We start from the raw sequence: 24,135 nt of genomic DNA, 5'->3' as shown, positions 1-24,135 counted from the left end.
ATTCCCACAGTGCTTGAACACCTTTCCTTAACTGAGGATACTTTCAATCAGAAAACCTGAACTATCCCTGGGGGAACCTGGCTGTTCAGGCTAAAAACAAAGTGGTGTTTGGAGGACAAATCCCAGTAGCTGCAGTATAATTAATTGCTGGTGAAATTATTCCCTTTAAATTGTCTGTGAGCCAGAGGTGCTGGTGAACAGCACTTATTCTGTGATCAGGAGACTTGTAATTGGAAATTGATTGGCCTGTAAGCCCCTCACCCACATCAACTATCTTCATACTATTGAAAGCTGGCTTTCTCTTTTGCTTTACTGGAACGACTTATCCAAAGGAAGATGAGGTCTGAGTCTCAGTGTATGGACCACACACTTAATTTAAAAGATTACCAAAGTGTTTGCTTAAGGGGAAAGTTAAGAATAATGTGATGTCTGTGAAAAGTAGCATTTCTAAACTGTACTGACTGCATAGGACCCAAATTTACCTCACTTCCGTAAAGGCTGACCTACTTGTAGTAAGAGAATCAATTCTCATGTTAACTAGCCCTGATCCCCGGTGTTTGAAATGGTTAACTCCATTCTAGGGAGAGGAAAAAAAGTGGTAGAAACAGATCTATTAGGATAAGGAGGGAACTATCTAGACAAGGTCAAGATTTGTTTTTACAAACCTAAATTCCCAAATTAATTGAGCTCTCAGTGTTATTAAGTGCAAGGTTAACCCTTGTTTAATATGAAACATTCCTTCCTTTTAAACTAGTAATATTTCAAAATTGTAGACTGGACCAGAAGTGGAATAATGTTAATGGATAAGGATTTCCCCCCACAAAGGCAGCCACCCCTCATTTTGCACACCTTCATCTTCTACCATATGGAACCAAACCATACAAACCTCCTCAAATACAAAGTGTGAACTTTGGCAAGCTACTCCCAATTCCCATCTGTCGGGATTATGTGAGTCTGGGGTTACTAGCTGCTTTTAGGGGAAGATAATCTTCAAGGATTACACACCCTTCATCAGACACCTGTTTAGCTCAGCAAACCTTGCTGAAAGGTTCGTATCACTAGACAGCACTGGGTTTGCAAGCCTGGGAACTGACACCAGGCCAGGGATTTATGGCAGCTCTTGAGCAGAGGAAATCCGATGGCTCTAACCACGTATCTCGTGACTAGGGACGGAAATTCACTCGGCTGTGCTCATCTGTTACTGGTTTCTGGGGTTAAGCAGCTCTGTGAACAAGTGGATGAATGGCGTGTTATCAGTTTAAATAGTGATAAATGAACCTGACAGGCTATTTATGTCTCCTTGCTGAAATCTTGTGGTGATTTTGCTATTAGTAAGGAAGGAAGCTGAACCTTAAGTCTTCCTACTGTTTTCAGAGAACCGTAGTGTTCCAAATGACCCGTGACCTGCCAGATTTCTTACTACTTTCCATTTATTAAAAGATATAGATGCATCCCTAGCGAAAACGGAAATTTTGAATTTTTGAATTATTTTATACTTTAAGAGACTGGTTTTGAAAATGTGAATGTGACATCTCTCCCGTAATTCTATGGGCATGAAATAATTATAAAACAATTCGAATAAATACTGCTTGACTTTTCTACAGACTTCTCTACTTCCTATCGACCAGTGGTTTTCAAAGACTGGCCTCCCAGACGGGCAGTATCAGCATCACCTGGTAACTTGTTAGAACTGCAAATTCTCTCAGACCTACGAACCAGAAACACTGGGGGCAGGACCCAGCACTTCTGCTTTACGAGGTCCTCCAGGTGATTCTGATGCACACAAATTTGAGGACAGCTGCTGTAAACTCTGCTATGGAGCTGCTGCTTTTGATGAGGATGTGAAAACCACCTTTTGCAGGAGAACCACTGGGTAGACAGTGGGACTAGAGAATCTCGATGGGCAAGGACACCTCACCCAGCAACTCGGTGGTAGAGAACTAGGGACAGGAATATCCAAAGCCCCACCAGGCAGAAATTTAGCAAGAGGTCATTGATCTGCTAAATGCCTTTGTCCATAAATTTTATGTCTGTACTTCTCAACCTTCATTGTGCACCTGGGCTCTGAATCAGTCGGCAGGTCGGGGGTAGGGCCTGAGATTCAGCGTTTCTAACAAGTTCCTATGCTATGGAACTTGGGCCACACTTGAAATGCAAGGTTTATATATTAAATCAGTGGTTCTCAAGGTTTTTGGTCTCGAGACCACTTTACATTTAAAAAATTATTTAAGAGCTTCTGTTCGTAAGAGTTATACCTATTAATTTTATAGAGAAAGTTGACAAGTACTTATTAATTCATTAAGAACCAATAAATCCATTATGTGGTAACTTTTTTTATGAAAAAAACTGTATTTTCCAAAATACAAAAAAAAATAGCGAGGACAGTGGCAGTTTTGCATTTTTGCAAATCTCTTCACTGTTCGGCTTGAGAGAAAAGCTAGATTCTCATATCCGCTTTGGTATATAATCTGCTGTGATATCACAGGTCATGAAATTACTTGAAAACTCCAAGGTACACTCATAAGAGTGAAAAGGACAAGTAGCATCTCAGCATTACTTTGAAAATAGTTATGACCTTGCAGACTCCCTAAAAGGGCCTTAGGGATCCCGCGGAGTCCCTGGATCATACTTTTGAGACCACCTGTATTAAATAAAAAATGACAAGAATTTTTAAAAGTTGGGCAACAAGGTCACAGGTATTTTAAAACAATATGGCATTTATTTAATACAGTATGACAGATCATACAAGGGACTACAGGTTGCGGAAGAGCAGAGGTGCTAAAACCAGACCACCTGGAATGCAATCCAGGGTCCACTATGTACCAAAACCATGTGACGTTGGCTGAGCAAATTATTTAACCTCTCTGTGCTTCAGGTCCCTCATCCATAAAACTTGGGAGAATAATCATACCTATCTCTTAGGGATGTCATAAGAATTAAATGAATAATACAAAGCATGCAGAACCGTGCTTGGCATGTTACTGAAACGCTACATGTTAGCTACTATCATTATTCAACATACGAATGAATGAAACCTCAAGGGGATCGTTTGGGTGACTAGATATACTGAATGTAGGGCAAAGAAGGAAAACATGGAAGAAAATGTGGAAAATGTGGACAGAAGGAAGAAGACAGACTGCTCTATAGAATCAGATTGAGAAGAGCTACCTCTCTTTTCCTACTTTTGCCTTAGGCACCTGAAAATCATTCCATTTACTCCAATGCCTCAGACAAAAGTTCTCCTCTCCCTACCCCGCCAAGCTAACCACCCAAATATAAATTTAATTAAAGAAAGAAGCCATGAAAAAACCCCCAACATATTCTGCCTCAGGAATGATCTGAATTGGCGACTGCAGTACACAGCAAGCACAGTTCTGAGCTCCCCAAATTCCCTTTGGTCCTTAAGTCCTTAACTTCAAGGACTATCCTCAGAAAACAGCAAGGACTTCAAACCACAATAACAATGATTGCTTGAGGGCGTCAGAGGAACCCAGAGACAGTCCCAGGACAGATGAAACAAAGGCCCAAATGTTCTAGAAGACCCAAGTCTATCCCTGGGAAAATGGTCTGAGCCAGTGAAACCCAGAGAAAGGAGACAGCGGGTCTTTGGGGGAAGGCTGGCTGCTCTGGGTCACGTACCAGACTGACTCTATCTAAGCCCCCTTCTCACAAGCTCCTCAGCATACTGCTCAGAATGCTGAACTCTGGCTCAGTTATGCAGAGGCAACACTGGTCTTTCTTACTGAACCCGGCACCCGCCTCCTTCCTGGCCAGGTCCACTCGGGAGAGGAATGATGCTCCTTCAACAGCCTTCAGTGGAAGAGGGTGTGGTAGGGGCATGACCCCAGTGCTGCTGTGTGTTTGCGAAAAAACCTACAGACCAGACCATGCTGGAACTTACCAGAAGAGCTCCACGATTCTGTAACTGGGTGTGAAGGAGGTGGTCATTCTGTGTGTCAGTCACCCGCGGAACATATGAACTCACCTATTATATGAACTCACAAATAGGGCAGCAGGCAGCAGGAAAGGGGATGCGCCTCCCTCTGAGGAGGGTGAACACCTGTGAACGAGCTCCTGAGTTGGGGATGACCAGGACCAGAGACAGACCTCTGTGAGATAGTCACAGGCCAAAAATCAGTCAATAACTGATAATCTACTTCACTGAGAATGTCTCTAGTTCTCCTTTCTTTATCCTCTAGTCTAGCTCAATGCTTCTCAACCCTGGCTGTACACTGGATTCATTCAGGGGCTTTTAAAAACTACACACGTCTGTACCCTACCCAACCTCAACTCATGCTTATCTTGGGCCAAACTGGTCATAGATGAATTACAGGTTATATTAAGCAAAGGGTCCTGAGGATGAGTCCATGGCCAGAATGTTAAACAAGGGTGCAACACTGGTCCCACAGCTCCAGGACCACCACCCCGAAGGGCTGTGCTAGTAGCAGACGTGCCCAATGAAGGATCCAAGTAGAAGGGGAATCCTGGGGGGAAAGGCAGCATCTAAGAGTTGAGGCTAAAGGGAGGAGATGGTCACTCGGCAAAGAGAGCTCTGTGACAGACTTCACAAGAGTTTTCTTTCTTTAGACGCCTAACTGAGGAATATTTGTTTATGTATGGCATGTCACCACAACAGCAAGGTTCTGGTCTTTTATGTAAAACATAATTTTTCTTTCTAAGAAGATGATCATATATGAAATAGATTCAGCCTCTCAATTTCTTCGTTATGAAAATGAGGCACCTCTGACAAAGGTTAAAATGGTCATGGAGCAAGAGATCTGTCACTCTCACTTACTCCCAAACGAAATCATTTGGGGAAGGATTTTCAAAAATATCTTTCCTTAAATATAACCGGGAAATAACCACATTCTTCATGAAGCCCAATGCTTATTACAAATCTAACTTGAAGCTCTGATCCATCAGCCAGAGGCACCTCTATTAGGTAATGATAAAGCACTAGGACCATGGCCTTTGAAGTGAGAGAAATTAGACATGTCAAAATAATGCCTTCCTCTTTGACCTTTTTTGATTGTCCACAGTTCAAATCACTTTTAAATCCTGGCAAGTTTTAGGAAAAACAAATTTTCAAACACAAAACATTTTTAAGATGAAGTAATTGGCATTTTAAAGTTCTTTCCTCTCTTATAAATAGGCAAAAGTCCACAGTGGAGATTCAATCTGAAAAACTATTTCAGAAACAAATTTATAATTCTTCCAAGTTAAAACCTAGATAAAAATGTTCACACCTAAGTAACAAAATCCTGGTAACAGGAATTTACCATTGAGAAGCTGTAAGATTTTTAAACATTGCATAAACACATACGCACTTCAAATAAAGCATCTGCTCCAAGCAAAGAACTGCATATACTTTTAATGCTACCTCTAAGACCATTCTCCGGTTGCTAGAACATTACAGTTGAACTTTTCCTTAAATAAACTAATCAAAGCAACAACTAGAGTTTCTTTTGCCCAATACTGTAGGTCTGGGGTTATGTGGGGGCAGCTGGGATGGTTCACAGCTAGTTATCTGGTCTAATCCTACCCGCAGACTGAGAAGAGCTTCCATCAGCAATGGACACTGCCACGATTTCAGAATCATGCTCTGGGAGTCGGAATGGTTAGAAGAGCAACTCTCCTTTCCTTTGGCTCTCCCACAACCCATCCAAAATTCTGTGTCTGTGTGTGTACCAGCTATAATTTTCTGAAACAGAACAAAGAAATGTTGGAGTTCTAATTCTGAGTGATAAGCTTTCACACAGCAAACACCCATTACAGCAAGACTGAAGAAAGGAAAAAGTGGGGAATACAAATCTGAAAGTTTTGTCTTCAGATTACATTTCAAAGGGAATCTGTCAGTTTTGGGGAATAACGTTCGAAAATCAAAGCACATACCATCGCCCAATCTGACTGATCAATTAATGTCAAAAATGTAAGGTAGAGAAACTATCCCCAGTTGTCCTCGGGTCATTGAGACACACAGTCCTACCCCATAGAACTCAAAAACTTCTGTTCTCAATTATTTTTTATGTATCTCCCATACGCTTTCCAACAGGATTTGAGGTAAAAAGCCTCTGGCAATAAATGGTGGTGTCCCCACCGGGTGACTGACGAGCCCATGCAGCCCACATGTAGGCTGGGGTGGGAGCAGATCTCGTGTCATGTAGATATCTAGCCTTTAATCCCCTAGGAATCTTAAAAGTCCAAAGTGGCTAGAGTTAGATGTTAGTGGTTGGAAAAACAAAACTGTATGAAATATCATCACTAGCAGTACTGATTAACAGACGCCCGTTACTAGGCCTTCAGTTAGTAGGTGATACCTTTCTCAAAGTCCACCGTTTCCACTGCCTCCCTAATGCCGCAGCGCTTAAGGCTGAGCCTTCATAACAATTTATTAGTATCAGCATGGCTTTGGCCACAGTATTATCCCCATGAGCCTTTTACTGTGGGGTCACTGTTAACCAAAGAATCTCCGTTCATCTTTCCAAGGACTGGAATGGTTTAGTCCTGTGCTCAGCAGTTGAGTGCGTCTGAGGTTCCAGGCTCTTTTCTAGTTAGGGTGTGCACAGACACTCCATTTTCTAAATTTAATAAGGAAAAAATCTCTGCGAGTGTAATTTCTTAACTACTATGCAACTGCTGAACGCAAGAACCACAAACTACATAAATAACAGGAACTCAAATAGACATGTTAACAGCTAAAGTTCATTTTTAAGAATCAATTCAATATGCTACATTGCAAGCAATCAATCACACTGCAATCATCATTTACAAATCAAAGTACAAGGCAGATACTCATGAGGGTATATACAACTAGGTGGAAGTGTGTGATTATGGACGAGCAGATTGAAACTGTAAATTATGTAACTGTCTCTTGTAATTACCCTGCTTGAGAACTGAAAGAAACTTCCCGTATAATTTTGCAGGAGAATGGGGATGGAGCTACAGAATCACTTTTTAGTTGGTTTTAACCCTTCAACAGCTATTTAGTTACCTGTGATAAGGTCAAAGAAAGTTTATGCTTATTTATGAAAAGTTGGCAGGGAGGTATTTCAAAGTAATCCTCTGAAAAGCTCCAGATTATTAATGAAACCTGATGATTTCACTTCCTCCTCGGGAAAGATTTATCTAAATTATCTGGTAAAATGAACAACATTTAAAACAAATTCACAGACGTCATTCATTTTATTTTCTCTCTAACAACATTCATTATGGTCTCCAAGTTTTTAACTGAGACGTATCTTCTGCTTTGGTAGGAAAAAAAATCTATTTAACTTTCTTAAATTCATGGGGAAAAGCTCCAACACTGGGCAAACCACAGGGCAGGACTTCTAATCTATGAACAGAGAACCATCCTCTTCTTAAGAAGAAGGAAGCCTGTTTTTTTTGCAATAAATAATCAGCAAAACTTTGTTTCAGCGTATTTTTAAGACATTCTAGCTTTTTCTCTCCCTTTCTTAAAGCCTAACATTTAACATCTTTTCTCTTCTGTAAGCACGGTTTCTGGTGCCCTAAAGATCTGCCCCAAATATCAGAACTTTGACACCCACCATTCTGGGAAAAGGAGTGACAAAGGTGCTTTCCCTCATTTTAAATCAAAAAGAAAAAAAGGGAGAAAGAAAGGGAGGGAGGAAGAAGGGAGAGACAGACAGACAAGGAACATGAGAAGTTCCAATGCTGCTGTGGCCTCTCTGTATCATATTTTCTCTCCTATCCACCCCTATCCTCAAGGCCATTCTTTGTCTGAATGCACTATTTTATCACCACTCTGTCAACATACAACTCTTCAATTATGATTCTCTAGGTTTAAGAGTGGAAACACAATTTACAGGAATGAAGTTTTCTAATGGACTAGACTCAACACTTGAGAGGATATGATTCTGTACATTTCAGTACATTTCCTTCACATAAAGTCTGATGTTGAGAAGCTCCCAATACACCAAATACCCACATAGTCACATTCTGATTTTAAAACAGTAAAGGTGAAAAACTCTTTTATTTTACTTTTTATTTTTTGTTTATTTTATTGTTTTTTTTTTTTTAAGAGAGAGAATGACTGCTGGCAGGGGGGTGGGGGGAGGGGGCTGAAGGGGAGTTAGAGACTCTTAAGCAGGCTCCACGCCCAGTGTGGAGCCCGATGCTGGGCTCGATCCCAGGATCCCAAGATCATGACTCAAGCTGAAACCAAAAGTCAAAGTTAAACCAACTCAGCCGCCCAGGCGCCCAAAAAACTCTATCTCTTTTAAAAACATCACTAACACAATGCCACCAATAAATCAAAAAGTTTTCATTTTAAGAGTTACAAGAATCTAAGCTCCAACACAAGATACCATGGGGCGTGAACTCCCATTTTAAGACCATCGCTTTCTTAAAAAATAAAAAAGGCAAAAATAAAACACAGATCTAGAAAATGACATTAAACAATACATAGCTTAATGAAAGGCAGCCGCCCTTGTAATCACCACCCAGGATCAAGAACTAGATGTTTGCCAGTCACCCTGAAAAACCTTCCATTTGTCCCATTCCAGTCATCCCTCCTTTTTCCCTCCCAAGTAACCACTATCCCGACTTTCACAGTGTTTCATTATACTTTTTTCACCCAACATATCCCCAGGTACTAAAACATAGTCTTGTTCATTAAAAAAAAAAAAAAAAAATCTTTTAAGTCTCTTTTAGTCTATGGGTTCCCCTCTCCACCCCCTTTCTTTTCATTGTAATTTATCTACTGACGAACTGGGGCCATTTGACCTACAGAGTTTCTACAATCTGGATTTTGCTGATTGCATACACATGATGTGGTTCAATTTGTTCCTCTTTCCTCTGTGTTCCTGCAAAATGGCAGCTGGATCCAGAGGCTTGGTGAGACTTTGGGTTCCATCCTCTGGCAAAACTACAGGTGATGGTGTGTCCCTTGATCAGGAAGCACATAATCTCTGGTTGTGTCCCCTTTCACAATGTCTGCTGCTGCTGAAGTTCAAGGTCTAGATCAGTTAATTCATTGGCAGAATCGCAAAACAGCCATGTGTTAATTCTATCATTTCATTTCATTTGTTGGCTGGAATATGTTTATAAAAAGATGCTTTCCCTTATTAACTATTTGTTTACCTAGTGGTATAGGTCATATAGGAAAGGCAAGTTAAATGCTTTATTTACCCATTTATTAAGATAATGAACTGGTTCTTATCATCCTCTAAATTTGATTTTAGGTGAGATTATGAATTTGTGAGTTTATAATATTTGGTGAGTTTCAATCAATTGCAATTGTTGTCTTTACTGTTATACTTATTGTCCCGTGGGAGCCTCTTCAAGTTATATCCTGAGTCCTTTTGACAAGACCCTAAAAATTTTTGCCTCCTTGCTATCTAGTATGAAAGGAGAAGCATTCCAAACACTCCTTTTCACAGAAAGAACTCTATGTCATTTTAAATGATTCAATCTGCCCCCCAAAAAGGATATATGCAAATATACAGTGAGGTCTACCTACCTGTATCACATTTCCTCAAGATTTCACCAACACGTTTTCAATTCTTTCTGCTTTAGATAATAACACCGCATATTTTTTTCAATGTGGATAAATAGTTACATGCATAACTGAATTGCTTTTAATCCACTCAACTATTCTGAAGCACTTTATAAACTTTAAAACAATTTTGTTGGAAAAAGGAGCATAACATCTACGATGTTAACCCAAAGCAGTACTCAATAGAAATAATTACAAAACAGAGGTTTTTATATTAGTAAACATGAGCATGTACCACTAATACTAGAGTAAAAACAAGCTAACCACAAATTGACGGGGGAGAAAAAAAAAAATCAGATTCCTAACTAGTATTTTCCTACCAGAATTCTAAACAAATGAGAGAAAAATCTTTTGCTTTACCCAAAACAAACTGATGTGGGGAAAAAAATAATACTACCTCAGAGACAGCTGAAATTATAAATGTGCTGGTTAGAAATCCCATCACGGGAGGATGTTATCTTAGGGTATTGTGCTACAAACGTAAGACTACAAGCTGGAAAATATGTTTAAGGGGAATGGTTCCCTGGGAACCAAAATCAGGTATAGTACTCATCTCAACCAATCAGAACAGAATTTTTCTTGATCTTGTTTTGGATAAGGTACAAATGTTTCCCCTGCATGCGCCTGAACTGGGAAAACGAAGAGAGTTGGAGGCCTTTCTTCTCCTATCCTGGCAGCCCCGTGTGCCACCCAAACATGCAGTGTCGCACGCCTCAGATGAATCCCCCATGTGTCTGACCGCCCACTGACCTGTGGGTAAGGCCGGGATCCTTTATCCTTACGGTCTCATCACCTAGGCCAGCTCCTGGCACAGCCCGCGTAAATAGAGCATGTTTACTGAAGGAAGTGATGAGGGAATAAAGAAGGGGAAAAAACAGACTGAGAAGAGATCTCGAGTCAAGCACCAGCTGCCACAAGCCCGTCAGGGGAATGTGGTAGGTGCTGTCAGGGACACAGAAGAGTGCTGATGAGATGTCTGCATTCCTTTATTACTTACTCCTACAACAAACCCTTTTTTGGCTCACCTACTATGTGCATCCCACTGTGCTCACGGCTCGGAGTTCAGCAGTGAGCCAGCCTGGCCCTCATAGTAATACTGTCAAGCTTCCATTTACAGCTGAAGACAGGTGTTCCCGTACTAATTATGTGAATTTGTCCAGTAGTAGGGTTTCAAAATGACTCACTACAAATGCCGGTCAGTGTTAGAAATCCACACAGACAAAATATCTGTAAAAACAAGCCACCTGCATGCCAAATCTTGAAAAAATTCTGAGCTGTGTAAGGCAAAACAGTAGCTGTAGACCGTATGTTTCTTATTTACAACACTTTCACTGAAGCAATGAATACAAACTATTCTATAAGAGCTATTTATTTGCTCTTTATGACAAGCTTTGTTAAAAAAAAGATACATAAATAAATCGTTAGCTGCACTGCCTCATGCAACTTATTTCTATGCATTCGGTAACAGTCAACCTCTGAATAAATCACCGACAGCTCAAATTTCAACCTTGATGTTATCTTCAACATAGTAAAATATATTGCACTTCAGTCCAATGTCACAGAACAGTCATGACAAAGGCTTTTAGCACAACATATCATAATGAGAAAATAAGGAAAAGTAGCCATTTTCCTTATTATATTATAAACTAGAATGCTATTAAAATATATGTCACCATGCTACTTATTCTTCTGTAAGTCAAAACACATCTTCCAAAACCCAGCAGAAGTCTGAGGACGCAGCTGCTGGTCCTGTTTCCACAAGTGTCATGGTGGAGGTGTGGGGAGGGTATCTTAAAAAGGCTATAAAGGACTTGAGCCCCATTTCAAAAGCATAACTGATTATTCTTTAATGACTGCCTGGGCTGTGCTCACCCAGGGAGGAGAGCTGCCGGGAAAGCCCTGCAAAGAAAAAAAGACTTCGGAAGTTGGAATTTTCCTTCCAAAATAAATGCATGAAGAAATGAATTATCTGATAAAAGCCAGGAAAAGATTAAGTTTCTCTTCAGCCAACTGTGTGTAAATGTGAATTTTGTCACAGCTCTCATCTGTCCGCCCAGGAGTTATAGTAGATAGTGGCAATCTTCTTTCTGATGCAGCTTGAATGATAGAAGCTGTGCTTGAACAAAAACAACAGCCCTCAAAAGGAGGCAGGGCACACCCGACATCATTTGGAAGTTAAGTAAACCACAGCTGACTGATTATGTTCTAATAACATAAAATTCTTCATAAGAATCACGTGTGAGGAGAGAAAGTACATTAAGAAAGCTCTTTTCATAGTAATTCTTTCAACATTTGGTTAATAAGGACCTACTAAGTGCCAGGCTCTTCCAGGAGGTGAGACTGCCCCGAAGTCTCTATCCCCAGGAATCTTACTTTTGGTGAAGGAAATGGGCAATAAACAGTAAATATATAAAAGACACATGCAACTTTCTAAATGACTTTATACTTGCTCAGCCTTTAGCATTTCTTAATAGTGCCACTGAAAAAAAAGAGAAAACTATTAAATAAAAGTTGCATAAGGAAATAAATACCACATTTCAAATTTATAGCTCCTTCATTCAATTTGCTTACAGGGAACCAGAGGGTTTCAGTCATATAACATGTCCCCAAGAGACACTGTCACAGTCTCTCAAAACCTTTGATGCTCGGCTTGTGGGGCTCAGAAATAGGGGAAAGTGAAATATTTACACTGCAACAGTGAGTGCTTCACAGTCTCTACGTCATCATGGAGAAATGGAGAGGACAGAATTCACATGTCTCGCTGGGGTAAGAGGTGAGGCTGCTCACAGTGAGGTGACAGGCACCAGGGTTCTGGCCACCATGGGGCTGAAGACAGTGCTATTTGTGCCTCCCTGTAACTATTCTCAGGTTACCCACTGGGAAGGGCAGTAATGCCCAGAGACCCTTGCTAGAGAAGTGGGATGTGTCACTAGGGCCTGTCAGGCCAGGACCCAGCTCCTGGGAAGAATCTGCTTACCCTGAAATTATACTCAACTTGCTGTCAGAGAGAAGTCAGGGACCCCTATACAGTCTCAGCAACTTAAGAGTTTACCAATAGTCAGGTAAAACATGGCTTACTGGAATACAACCAACTGGATTTCTAAATTAAAACTCCTACTTAATTGGAGAGAGGCCTGTCAGTATCAAAAATTTGTTCCAAAAAAAGAAATTTCAGGTAAGATGAAACAACTCTAAATCTCTGCTTAAAAGTCATCTTTTTTTAAAAAATATTTTATTTATTTATTTGTCAGAGAGAGAGAGAGGGAGAGAGAGAACAAACAGGGGGAGCGGCAGAGAGAGAAGCAGGCTCCCCGCTGAGCAGGGAGCCCAATGCAGGACTCGATCCCAACACCCTGAGATCATGACCTGAGCCAAAGGCAGCTGCTTAACCAACTGAGCCACCCAGGTGCCCCTCATCTTAAGTTAAGTTTTACTTAAACTGTGTTTTGAAAAGTTTGTAGTGGTAGCCCTTTGAAGGAGTCTGTTGAAGGCAGACTATTTAAATTCCAAGTTGCTAACTGACGACCTCAACTACTATGGCACGTATTCCTGAATTTAGGTATCATATATTACAATATTTAAGCTAGTAGCTAGCATCTAAGATATGGGGGAAGAAGACGTTTTCTCTTTGAGAGAGTGGATATGGTTACCCTCTGAACATCACACCCTTCTAGGTAGAGATGAGGTATGTGGCTTTCTTTCTAATTCTGCTTAAGGAACCTAGAAGAGCTCTGAGAAGTAGGAAGCAGGAAACCAGACAGAGATGCTTTCTTGTTCTAAGGAATGCTTCCTCAGGAAACCAGCCAAGAGTTATAAGGAGGCTAAGAAAAGACAAGCCTGGGACTCTCTAGGTACCTGAGAGATCCCTGTCATTAGAAGCAGAAGGGGTAAAGAATGAAGGTGTGGAAGATTAACCCACTAATTCTCAGTGAGAAAGAAACTAGATATTAAATTGTACCAAGAGGCATCTTTCTTATATTGCTAAGTTTAAGTTTCTTGTATTCCTTATTTTTCTTAAATCCAGGTGTGTGTGTATTATGTGTGCCATTTTTAAGAAAAGAGAAGTCAAAGGACATTACTGACTACACTTACAACATGACCAAAGTCATAACTTGTAGGCACAAAACTGGGTTATCTGCACTCATCTTCTAGCAATACTCACTAAACACAGACTCAGTTCTTAAATGGTATCATTCCTCACAAAAGCCAAAGAGAAACCCCTCAAGAGAAATCACAGAAAAGGTCAGCAAAGGGGACTTCCTGAAATGATTGCCTAATTCATTCAATCACTCCTACTTCCTCTTGAGATCTATTCCAAGGACAATCCTGAGACACTGCACGATATTTTAATACTGAATAAAGAAAGCCGAGAATTGAACCTGCTTACAAACTTTCATGATTAGTCTACAAATAAACAGACACTAATTTTAAAAAATGCTTAAATGTACAGTTAAGGGATAATTTATATAACTGATAAACTTACTATCTACTAGTTTTAGAAGACCAAAGGTGTTAGGTTTTTAGACTTTTGGACCCACTGTCATCTACCCTTTATAAAAGCTTCCCCAAGGGTGGCTCAGTTGGTTAAGCAACTGCCTTCGGCTCAGGTCATGATCCTGGAGTTCTGGGACCAAGTCCTGCATTGGGCTCCCTGCTCAGCAGGGAGTCTGCTCCTCCCTCTGACCCTACCCCCTCTTGTGCTCTCTCTCAAATAAATAAAAAATAAAATCTTAAAAAAAAAAAAAGCTTCCCCAAGGTTATGTCAAGGCTGAAACAAACAAGAAAGTTAGTTAAGATTTAGAATTCTTTTAATTCTAGTTAGTATGTTTGATTATTTTAAATTAGGAAAGAATGCTGAATTTCATCAAATGCCTTTTCTGAGTTTGCATTAAACAACTCATCTGGATATCACTTTTTGTTGTTCTCATCCCTGCTCCCTGGCTGCCTTTCCACCAGTGCTCCAGCCTGTGTAGTTTAAAAAAAAAAAAAAAACAGCTTCCTGTGCCCCCAAGGCCTTGATGGTTGAGCTTTCTGAATTCACTTTTTAAAATTCTAGATACACCACCGTCCTCCAAAGTATACTTCTTACACCTTACCTTAATCTTCTTCTCTGGGGCACTGAACACTGCCTGGGGAGTGATTTTGGACACGTTTCTTAGTGATAACAGTAACCAACCTCCTAAGGCCTTTGCAAGGATGAAGCAAATTGACCTGTGTCATTCAGGTGACAGTGCCTGGCACACAGTTAAGTGCTCTAGAAAGGTCAGCTAGGATTATGACTATTGTTGTTGCAACGCTGACCTCTTTTGGCTTCCCTGACACCTTTCTCCCCTGATCGTCTTCCTACTTCTATACCCTTTTCAGTTTCGTTGATTAACTTCCTCATCCTCTATTAGCCCTTAACACGTTGGAACTTCAAGCACTCCATCCTCAGCCCTGTCTCCCTACACTTTCCCAGGTTGTCCTTATCCACACCTATGGTGGCCGCCATTACGGTCTGCCCACCACTCCCAGTAGCTCCCTTTAATGCATTCCCCTGCTGAGCTCCAAACTCTCAAGGAAAGCTGTATGTGGATGTTCAAAACCACAGTGAAGGCAACATGGCCAAAGCTGCACTCGCTACCTTTCCAAGCTCAGTTCATTCATCCATTCATCTACATTTACTGAGCAGCACGAGGTGCCAGGCAGAATTCTACCTGCTGCAGAACAGGAAAATACCTGCTTCATTTCCATGTGTCCTCACTGCCACTCCCTTAGGTCAGGCCTTCGCGGATTCTTAAATTAGTTTTCTTTCTATTTACAGCAAAAAGCATGAAGAAGAAAATAAAAAAAATTGTCTCTAATTCTAATTCTAGAGATAATCTGGAAGTGTTTCTTTCCCTTTTTTGCATATACTTTTTTGTAACTAAGTACATATATATATATATATATATATATACAATTTTGAAAGCCACGTATTTATCATAACCATCTTCCTATTTTATTGAAAATTCTTTAGAACATAATTCTTAATAGCTAATAATATTCCGTTATATAGATGTACCATAATTTTTCTTAGGGGAATGGTTCTCTCTTACTTTTGACTATTGAGAGGGTTTCAGTTTTTTGTTTCTACTGTAAACAATGACACTGTGGCAGACAAATGGACCAAAACATTAACTCTTTGAGTAACAGGAGTGTGAGGGATTTAATTTTCTCTTGGTATTTTATCTATGTTTTCTAACTTTCTACTATGAGTTTATACTGCTATAATTGGGGGAAGGGGTGAAAGGAGAAGGGAAGTCCACTCTTTAAAAAATGAGCACAAAACATGTCGTTACATTAAATATGAAATTAAAGCACAGTGACTAAAGTATATTGGTTTCCTTAGAATAAATTCCTTTCCGATGTTTTTGATATATACTGTCAAAGTTCTGGAAAATGTCTACAAATTTACACCTTCTCCAGTGTAAATATAACAGCCCACCTATGTCAACTTAGATTTGGCTATATTTAAAAATCTTTGCTAATTTGCTAGGAAAAAAATTATAATCTTGCAGTTATTTGAATTTGCATTTTTAAGTCACCAACGATTTTTTTTTCATATTTTAATGAGCCATTTGTACTTGACAGACTTTGGAGCATCGTGGCCTAGAGTCCAAGTGCTTGGACTCAAACTAGAGCGATGCCATGTTTGTACAGCTGTGCCTTGTTTCCTCACCCATAAAGCAGGATTGAAATGTCTCAACCAGTGTCGTGAGGGTGGAATGAGCCAGGACTCTTAGGAAAGTAGCTGGCACACAGTAGGCACTCAGCAAATGTCAGCAGTGCTGCTGCCGCCAAGGAGTTTCCTTTTCTGTGCATTCTGCATTCATGGCCTCTCCTCATTTTTCTATTAAGGTTTATGCTTTAACACTATCAAACCTTTCCTTTTTAAATATTTGTTTAAATACTATAGCTGTCAAAGCTTTGCCTGGCATGTTTGTTGCAAACATCTTCCCATTATGTTTGCTTTTAAATATTAATATGTTTTATCATATAGACATTTTACCTTTTTATATAGTCAAGCCATCTGTCTATTCTTTTGTGATTTCTTTTGCTGCATTAACACTTTGTGCTAGGATGTCCTTGACCATCCGAAGTCCAGAGAATTGTATATCCTTTCTTCTACTTTTAAAAAGTTTTTGTGTTTTCATTTTTTGTTAATCATCTAAATCTTTTTTTTTTTTTTTAAAGAGAGGGAGCAAGCAAGCAGGGGGAGGGGCAGAGGGAGAGAGAGAATCTTAAGCAGGCTCCATGTCCAGCATGGAGTCCGCTGCAGGGCTTGATCTCACGATCACAAAATCACGACATGAGCTGAAATCAAGATTCAAGAGCTGGACCCTTAACCGCCCAGGCGCCCTGGATCATCTAAGTCTAAGTTACAAATATGGAAATGTGGAAAGACAGAATAAAACCTTGTGGTGGTGCTGATCTGGAATGCAAGGTTACAGTATGAACTCATGACTGGGGTGTGCGGTGTGGGGTGTGGGGTGTGGGGTGTGGTGTGTGTGTGCACGTGTGCATGTGTATAGACAGAGATGGGGACGAGAAGGAATCTCAGATGCCAGGAGAAAAGAGATGGGGTATCAACTTCAACCTTGACAGTCACTCCTTCCACTAACCACTTAAGTTCCGAGCAAAGAATCACAAAACCTGTAAGATGGTTTATGAGCGGGCCAGGAGTTGGTACCGTTTAGTCACTTTGGCCAAGCTCCGCAAATGACCTTCTGGGGAGCCGTCTCCTGCAAACCCCAGGCAGGCTGTTCCAGGAAGAGTAAGACAACAACTTATTCCAAGGGCAGCATTTGGTCCCATGGATAACCATTCCCCCTCTGGACGGTCCTGGAGAACAGTGTTCAAACCTTTGGGATTTGCAGTTTTTTATATACATTTTCACATCGTATGGCACCCATGTCTCTAATCCAGTGTGTAAGTAGGCAGCTGGGCAGCTACAGCTTTCTTCCCACTGCTCTTGTCTAAGCTTCCTAAACTGGCAGTTACTAGAGACAAAATATTTTCTTGCCTTCCAACTTTTATTTGAATTACTGAAAATACATCCCCTGACCAAAAGATCCTCAGGCTCATGTACAAAACAGAAATAAAAGAAATCCAACAATTAAAAGGTCCCTTTAAAAAAAAAGAAAAAAAAAAAGCACATTTTAGAAAACCAGTAACCTTGGTTATTTGTTTTGCCCTGAGTTCTGAATTATGAGGCTGACAAGGATTATGAGAGGTCATGGGGTTTATCTCCCTACTCTGCAAGACTGGATCTAAATCATTCTAGGAGGATATTTATCTACTATTAAGTAACTCCAAAGAAGGAGATGCTACCAATTTTTTCAGCAGCCTACTCTATCTTCTTTAAAACTTTGTGGCCAAGGATTTTTTTTGTTTTGTTTTAAACTGAATTTCTATTGGGTTTACAACAGTTCCCATTTTCATCGAGTATTGTAAAATTCTTCCCCCAGTTTCCTCTTCCCTGAAGGCATAACACCAAGCCCTTTTCAACTTTATTCAAATCATTTACCACATTCCTTACCCCACCCCAGCATAGGGGCAATGTCAAGGGTACAGGAAAGAGAAAAATCTACAAGTTACACCCTCTGCAGCACTGTACTACCCAGACACACCCTAATGAACGGCATTCAATCATGATGGCCCTGAGCAATCTAGAAAGGTTCCAACGGGTTCCAGAGTTCTGGTTTTAAAATACAGGGTAGACTCAAATACAGAAGGGAACGTCTTTGTTCCTGGGTTGATCTCTTATGAAAAGGCTTCTCTATCAGATCACGCTGTACAAGTAAGATGTTACTGTATTTAGAAACTTGCGTTTTTATCCGTTAAGTAGTAATCCCTTTTTAAATTTTAGGTAGAAAATCATTGTGGGCAGTACCATGTATCACTTTGAAGATTCCATTCAAATCAAGAATACATTGGGAATGCAGATTACTGTTCATACTGTCTTACTACTGAAAACAAAGAAGAAGGTATCCAAGGAGTTTACAGTCAGTTGGAAATATGACACACCAGTTATCACCACTAAAGCAGGCGTTGAGTCTAAGTGCTATGCTACAGAGATAAGGAGCCAAGAAGGGAATGAGATGAATCTCCAGGCGGTGGGATCAAATAGAAGAGGTTCTTGATCCGGCTCTTAAAAATGGGTAGGATTCTGAACAGACGAAGGCTGCGGAAGGAGGAAGTGGTCACTTCAGGAAAGGGACTGCATAGACAAAGAATGGAAATATGGAAACATGCTCAGAATATTTGAGGAAAAAGAGATTAGCAGAAGCCTAAAAAAAATTAGCTGGAAGTAGGTGCTAGGATACCTTGAATACTGAGCTCTGGAGTTGCCTTATTCTGTAGGCATGCAGATGCTAAAAGTATCAAAGGTTAAGGCTCGGACCGTTGCTATGCATATCAGAAACCATAATGTTTATGAACAACTTATAAATGGTGGCCACACAAAAAAAGGGATTTGCCCATAGAACCGATTACATCCAGAATTCTGTAAAATAAAAATGGTGACCTTCTGGTAAGATGGCCCTCCATGGGAGAACTAGATCAGGAAACAAAGGATAAGACCAAGCAAATGAATTAATAACTAGAAATGTTAACTGAAAATATAAAAATAGTCGAAAAATAATACTTCAAAAAAAGAACAATATTCTCAATGTCAATAGATTGTGCAAATCTGTCCCAAACTGCTATACAGTCGTTTTATACCCCAAGTTTAATATTTCAATATCTAGTAATAAAGATCTGGACTCAGTGTATTTCTTCATGATTTTCCTTGAGCACATTTATATTATGGTTTTTGCATTTGATGTACCTTATGAAGATTATGCAATTTCCTAAATTTTCCTTCTTTCAGTTTAAAATCAGACAAACTACAATCTAGTAATGAAGAAGCACACAGTTCCTAGTGACAGATTTTTACATGGTCAGAAATTACTATTATCATGGATACTTGGCCTTTGTGTTATCTGGGTATTCTGAAATGAATTCTGCCAATGTAGCCTTAGTGCTCCATTTACACACCCCATATAATATAAAGGAGGAGGAAAAAAAAACTATCCATATTTTTTACATTATCCTGTGCATCCTTTTGTATATCATTCCAATTTTAATTGAAGAGACTCTAAAGATACAAATGTGTATAAAAAATATTTCTTGGGCAACCTTCTAGAAAAAAAAATTGTAATAATTTCCGTAATAGAAAAAGGGAAATTAACAAAGTAAGAGAGTTATTTCTACTAGAAAGACTCAAAGGATAAGCCACCTAAAGAATTGTTTTTCTAAGTAGAAATATCCCTTTCTTGCTCTGTACTGATAAGATTATAGGTAAAATTTTAGAAAGCTGAAAATCCTTTTAAATAATACTTCCGTTAGCTCTAATCACAAATAATTGCCTCTTCTGGTGCTAATGAGCATAAGCGCCATGGAATGGAATGTAATTCTGCCGGTTCATTCAGGGTAATGGCTTTGTGAGCTAGTGACACTGCCGAGAAATCTAGTCTCAATTTCCTAGAGCACAATAAGTGAGCAGCAGTAAATTTTTCACTTGAGGAAGATTTTCTAACCTATGTAAAATATAAAGAGAAAGCCTATTATCTACTGATAAAAACAACAAAGTACGTTAAATAAAGTTTTATGTGTTACTCTTTCCTTTAATAGCCATCAGCTCCCTGGGTCATGAAAGTAAGTAAAGCACTTCACTTACTGAAGTCAATGAGAAACCGTCCAAATCCTTGCCTTTGGTGCTGGGGCATGATCATTATGCAGGAGACATTATACTTCTGCTGGCAAAGCTTTTCCTGAGGGAAGGAGAAACAGATCAAGTATGTCAGAGCTCTGCTGAAGTGGGCAATTCCCTGCACCTGCCACCGTCCTTTTACAATAGTTCACTAAGGTGAGCCAATGTTTTAGGTCAGGATCAAGCAGAATTCCCCCATTGTGTTGATCAATCAAACTACCAGCTAACTACAAACCATCAACTCCAGGCACGCCTCTTAATTACGCCTTTATGCCTGAAAGTTGGTAGCATGAATCCAAGTAAACATGAGCCAAATGAAACAGAACACAGACAGTACGCAAGAAATGATTTCCTTGCTCAAACAACTTGGGAGACGGGGGAAGAACACCAAACATCCAGAGAGTCACCCAGAGGGGTAAGGCAGGACTGAGCCGGCTACCCTGCTGAACGACTTACAACTGTGACAGCAATCTGTCTTCTGCCTTTCACCAAATGCCCCAGGGCAACGAAAACGGTATATGACTAGGTAGGTCTGCGCAGATATTATTTCTCTTGTGGATAAAAGGTCAAAGTAAAAAGCAAGAGAAATAATTAATCTGCATTTCAAACTGGGAATATAAATCAAAACAAAAAGACCGGGGCAATAAGAAACCCCAAAGCCTCCACACAAAAGTGAGGCCAAAATATTACCAACACTATGAAACCAGAAGGAAGATTGGGAAGAATACGGCGGGAAACAGTTCTTATAGTTAAGGAAAAATTTGCAATTTTCATGGGACGTGGCATCAGAGCAGCAATATTTTATTCAGAATACACAGAAGCAGCCAAAGCCTGCTCAGAGAAGATCTGGAAAAGGCTTCTGAGGTTGTGAATGCTCTGGCCAAATATAAACCACAAATAAGACTGACCACAAATGGTACTAACCACATGAAAGAATTACTTCAGAACACCCAGCTCTTTAATGAACCTATTTGAAAGATCACAGGAAATTGTGGAAAAAACCCTACAGGGCAGAATTAGAGATTTGTGAAAAAGATGTGCTCCCAACATTTGCACATTTGTAGCTGTCCTTGGGAGTCTCTAAGAGATGAGGAGGAAGAAATAATGTGTGTCAGTTTCCCTAAGAAACTGGATTGCAGAGGCTAGTGTTCAAATAATTAGTCTTCTTGGCAAAGTTAGACAAACGGGTCACTCTATCTAAAAAGAGATGTACTCTGGGTTGAAAGGACTCATCCTTTATGCCGTTCTTTTCTTTGCCCCAAACTATTCCTACCTGTCAATTTCATAAGCCAGCCCAACCCTCCCCTGCACCCCACTCCCACCATTTAACACACGTTACAAGAGCTAAATTCCAATCTGTGGATAAAATAACCATTCCCTCTTTCCCACCTGTTTAGAGTCCTCTATTATCTTCCTGGAAACTCATATGCCTGTAATGACTTATGCTGAACTTTTCTAGGTCATGTTGGCCATTCTCTAGCTCTAGAATTTGGTTCAAGCGTAACCCCAATGGGCCATAGTCCTTCACACTCCAATTGACACGTTAGAATATCGCTTAATTTGCATGTATCTAGACTTTTAAAATGTTTTTCTTAAGATTAATTTTTGTTTTGCTACACTGCCAAAGAATGAGTTTTCCATGTACAGTAAGAAATGATAGTGGCTGCTGCCATGCTGTAAAAGGAAAGTTTTGCTTGTTCCAGGTAAAATGCTGGGTCCCCTGGGAGAAGAGAGGCAGAGACTAAAACTGTCCCCATCAACGGTAGTAGACCCATTGAGATAAGGACAGCAGGCACCATTAAGCATCCACATTTAAACATAGAGACATTGGGCGCCTGGGTGGCTCAGTCGTTAAGCGTCTGCCTTTGGCTCAGGTCATGATCCCAGGGTCCTGGGATCAAGTCCCACATCAGGCTCCCTGCTCAGCGGGAAGCCTGCTTCTCCCTCTGCTTCTCTCTCTCTCTCTCTCTCTCTCTCCCCATCTCTCATGAATAAATAAATAAAATCTTTAAAAAAAATTAAAATAAAATAAAATAAACATAGAGACATTGAAAGAAACACCATTTTCTTTCTTTCAAGTAGGCTCCACGCCCAGCATGGAGCCCATTGTGGGGTTGAACTCAAGACCCTGGCCGGCTGAGCCACCCAGGCACCCGAAGAAATGCCATTTTCTAACAGGAAGGACCATCCTGACCACTATTCTTTTTTTTTTTTTTTTTTAAGTAACCTCTACCCAACATGGGGCTCAAACTTACAACCCTGAGACCCAGAGTTGCACGTTCTACCGACTGAGCCAGCCAGGCGCCCCATGACCACTATTCCTTTCAATTCATTGGAGAAAAAGATCTTTAGAAACCTATACAAACGGTTAAGATGTTTTATGCATTGTATTTATGACCTCTGGGTTGATTCTAAAATTTAGAAAAACTGCAGTTTGTAAAGGACCTTCATATATACTCTGTCTTTTGATACTCCATGAAAATCACACTTCCATAAGGCATTCCATTTACACTATGCAAGAGTAGAGTCATTAAAATTCACTTATCACATAATATGCAAAACTGTATCATAAAATAAATAAAACACAGGGTTCAGATCATTGACTGTGTGCACGGAAGTCTTGTAATTACCATCCTGGCACATTAAACTATCTCCTAGGTGCCTAAGAAAAGTTCAGCTTATTACCTGGTAAATCTCTCCAAACTCAGTTTTTCCTTATTGCATGTGAGTTATTATCAGAAGCCTTTGTACAGAGGAATGTGAGGATAAAAGACAAACTATATCCACTCGGTATGTCAAGGGCTTCCCTATGTTAACAGCTGGAGATACTTAGGCTTTCTAAAGGTGAGGCTACTTTAGATCTTAAAACAGTAGCGTAAAGAGTTAAGAGACAAAAGAGTAAACCTGGTCATTATATAACCTTGACTGTCCAAATGCCAGTGTTCCAACTCACTGAGCTCCTGATGACCACAGAGGGAATACAAGGAGGGGAAATGAGAACCATCTCTTAAATGCTACACTACGCTGAAACCTTCATGTTGACACCACTGAGAGGGGGCAAGGGAAATAAGCTTAACATTTAAAAAAATCAAAGATGCTAGGTAGTCTCCAAGGCAGCAATTATAATGTTACATGGCTGCTGAAAGTCAAGACAGCAAACACTGCTGAGGTCCTTTACACACTTTCTAGGCACCATGTTTACTGTTTTGTTTTGTTCTTTTTTTTAAATAAGCTCTGAACAAGAACCTGAGCTTTTCAGAAATATGTATCACTTACTCAAATTACAGTCATAAAAAAAAAAACAAACCAAAAAACCCTGTTCAAAGAATTGGGCTCTACCAAAAACATTTTGAATAAGAAAATGAAGGTCATACTGGCTCTTGTTTTACCTTAGAGAAGTATCCAACCAGATGACAGCCCTTTTCATCATTTTTTGTAAGGACATAAAAAAGGAATGGCTCGACATCATAATACAACGTTTTGTGGTCCAGGAAGAGCTTGGCTAACAAGCAAAGGTTTTGGCAATAAATTTTGCTCATATTCCCATCAACCTAGCAAAGAGAAACAGACAACATTATTTAACATAAAAATACCGCTCAATATAAAATTGTTTTTATATGGTATTTTGGAAAGCATATAATTTTATTTCCAAATCCCAAACTGAGAGATTGAACTACTCCATTAAACAAGCATGAAGTCAACCAGAAAACAGCCATCACTTGGCAAGTAAGAATTCCACTTTTTCTCTTAAATTAGGGTAATTTTAAGTTAGCTTAAATCTCTCTTTAAGCTACCTGAAGAAAGCCGAAACCACTAATGAAAGAGTCATCATTCTTATTTGCAA

At 39.9% G+C, this 24,135-nt stretch overlaps 1 protein-coding gene across 5 annotated transcripts in view; it reads right to left on the bottom strand.

Annotated features, from left to right (window-relative positions):
* Positions 1–24,135, bottom strand: part of KAT6B (lysine acetyltransferase 6B) — a 180,107-nt gene that overhangs the window by 14,589 nt on the left and 141,383 nt on the right. For all 5 annotated transcript variants that reach the window (XM_035724229.1, XM_027595982.2, XM_027595981.2 and 2 more), the window contains exons 12-13: positions 23,681–23,842; positions 20,259–20,352 (exon numbers count right to left, since the gene is read on the bottom strand). In XM_035724229.1, coding sequence (XP_035580122.1) covers positions 20,259–20,352; positions 23,681–23,842 — 256 coding nt within the window. The remainder of the gene's footprint in view (positions 1–20,258; positions 20,353–23,680; positions 23,843–24,135) is intronic.

This window comes from Zalophus californianus, chromosome 15, assembly GCF_009762305.2.
Source record: "Zalophus californianus isolate mZalCal1 chromosome 15, mZalCal1.pri.v2, whole genome shotgun sequence".
In the NCBI taxonomy this organism is placed as follows: domain Eukaryota; kingdom Metazoa; phylum Chordata; class Mammalia; order Carnivora; family Otariidae; genus Zalophus; species Zalophus californianus.
This window is presented reverse-complemented; position numbering and strand designations above follow the sequence as displayed.